This window comes from Amborella trichopoda, chromosome 1, assembly GCF_054954075.1.
Source record: "Amborella trichopoda isolate Santa Cruz 75 chromosome 1, AtrichopodaSantaCruz75HAP2 v2.0, whole genome shotgun sequence".
Classification (NCBI taxonomy): domain Eukaryota; kingdom Viridiplantae; phylum Streptophyta; class Magnoliopsida; order Amborellales; family Amborellaceae; genus Amborella; species Amborella trichopoda.
This window is the reverse complement of record NC_142336.1, coordinates 12681347-12683877: the sequence shown is the minus strand read 5'-3', so window position 1 is coordinate 12683877 and position 2531 is coordinate 12681347. Positions and strand designations below refer to the sequence as shown.

The window sequence follows — 2531 nt, the reverse complement described above, 5'->3', positions numbered from 1 at the left end:
CCCAACTTTTTCTAAGAAAAATGCCTCCTAAAAATATGAATCCAAAGAATCAAATGGCCCCTTGGGCCTTATATATGTGAAGAGTCTTAGGTTTCTCTTAAAAGGCTCCTTGTATCTATTATTCATTCGAATATACAGGCTTGTCTTTTATAGATAAATTCCAAATGATAATAATAAAAATCATAGATACTTAAACCATATCTAAATTTATAATAAAGTATCGATATTCTATCAACCCTTTATAGATAAATTACAAATGACAATAATATAAACTAAATCATAAATACTTAAACATATCTAAATTTATAATAAAATATCGATATTCTATCAACCCCCTTCCCATAAATACCGATTGCCATATATACTTTTTATATTTCTTTTTAATGATTTTCTTTAGCCTAGATTTATCCCACTCCATTTCGAAAGAATTTGTAGAATCTCTATTCCAATATCAATATAGGTATATATTTATAGGGTAAATATTATAGGGACATGCTGTCCTCTGTGTGTGATGTATGATTCCTTTAAAAAGAGAAAAGAGACCAAAATCATTTCCAGCTCTCGCTTGCCTGCGGATGGACATTACATTCTCAGCTGCCCTCTCATGCAAAAAGGATACTATAACATTAAAATAAAGTTGACATTCCACTGCACTACTCTCAAACAAAACAAACATTCTACAAATTCCCATAAAGCAAAGATGCTCCTACGTATAGAATCTAACCACTTGCTCTCTCTCTCTCTCCTCTCTTATATGAATGGACATGACCGGCACCTCACATCACCCAAATCCAGCGTCAAACTCATTAGACCCAGACCCACTAGGACCAGACCATCGAACCCTCGCTCCTGAGCCCACCATGGCGGTGGTGACGGCCAAGGACTCGGTGCTTGTCACCCCATCCGAGCCCACACCGAGCGAAGTGCTCGCTCTCTCCACCATTGACTCGCAACGCTTCCTCCGCTTCACCATCGAATACATCCTTGTCTACAGAGATGGCGACCAGGAGCTCCTCCACCGCATGCGCGCCGCACTGGGCCGCGCCCTCGTCCCATACTACCCTTTGGCTGGCCGGCTTAGAGAGAGAAACCGGAATCACGGTGGCGGCGGTGGCCTCGAAGTGGTGTGCAACGCTCAGGGTGCCCTCTTCATTGAGGCCACATCCACCTTCTCACTGCATGAAATGCTGAAAACACCGAAACACTGTAAGCAATGGCGGGGATTCTTACCAGAAATTAAAGAAAATGAGTTCATAAGGGCACCGCCGCTCATCGTTCAGGCCACCAGGCTTGTGCACAGCCGCGGCCTAGTCGTATGCGTCGGGTTCAGCCACTGTTTGTGCGACGGGATCGGGAGCTGCCAATTTCTCAAGTATTGGGCTGACTTGACGAGCGGTCGCCCAGAGCTACAGCCCCAGGTCTGGGCACGGCACCTCCTGAAGCACCACTGGCTGCCACCGTCACCACGGACAATGAGTCCGGAGTTTGAGCGGGTTGTGGACATGTGCGGCCTCAATGCGAGGCTCGACAACAAAGACAGGCTGGTGCCAAGCATGGTTACCTTTGACAGGATGCACCTCGATGAGCTGAAGCGTTCGGCAGGGCGTGGGATTACTGCATTTGAGGCGCTCGCTGCACACGTCTGGCAATCGTGGGTGCGGGCGCTCGAGCTTCCCGAAAGGCAAACCGTAAAGCTTCTCTTCAGCGTGAATGTCAGAGAGAAAATGGTGCCACCGTTGCCCAAAGGCTACTGGGGCAATGCCTTCGTGCTCGCGTGTGCGCAGTCGGGAGCCAAGGATGTGAGAGAGAAGGGAACGGCATGGGCAGCGAGGGCGATTCGGAGGGCGAAAGAGAGAGTGGGGGATGAGTACGTGAGGTCGGTGGTGGGTGTTTTGGGGGAGGAGGAGGGGCTGAGGCCTGATATGGGGGGAGTGATGGTGGTGTCGCAGTGGTCGAGGATGGGGCTGGAGGAGGTTGATTTTGGGAAGGGGTTAGCGGTGGTGGTGGGGGCGGTGTGCGCCGACGTTTATTGCTATTTTCTGCCGGTGGTTGGACGGCCGGGGGCGGTGTGCGTGGCGGTGGCATTGCCCGGGGATGCTGTCGCCAAGTATGACTACTACTTGAGGAGCCCCTCCCTTTGCTGACACCCACAAATTCTCCCTCTCTCTTTCTCTCTCTCTCTTCTTCCCCCCTCTCTCTCTCTCACTCAGTAGTCGTCCTACCTCCGTATTGTGCCATGTCCTCTCTATGTCGGCTTGATTTAGTATAAATAAAATAGATATTTATATATCAAATATATATTAATAATAAAAATAAATAAATAAATTTTTTTTTGTTATAACTGTTTATTTGCTGACTGAAGTATATGTTTCAAGCAAATTCGAAGCAGACTTGAATTTTACCAAAGTAGCTCAAAACATACCTGAATTTGACCAAAGTAGCTCCAAACTGACCTGAATTTGACCAAAGTAACTCCAATCGGCTCAAATCAGATCAAACCAGTCTAAATCCGAACGAAGCACCTAAAATCC

At 47.1% G+C, this 2531-nt stretch overlaps 1 protein-coding gene across 1 annotated transcript; it reads left to right on the top strand.

Annotated features, from left to right (window-relative positions):
* Nucleotides 1–469: 469 nt before the first annotated feature.
* On the top strand, nt 470–2294 carry LOC18444573 (HXXXD-type acyl-transferase family protein). Its single transcript, XM_006854739.4, has one exon. The coding sequence runs from the start codon at nt 759–761 to the stop codon at nt 2142–2144; it is 1386 nt and encodes a 461-aa protein (XP_006854801.3). The 5' UTR covers nt 470–758; the 3' UTR covers nt 2145–2294.
* The last annotated feature ends 237 nt before the right edge of the window (nt 2295–2531 follow it).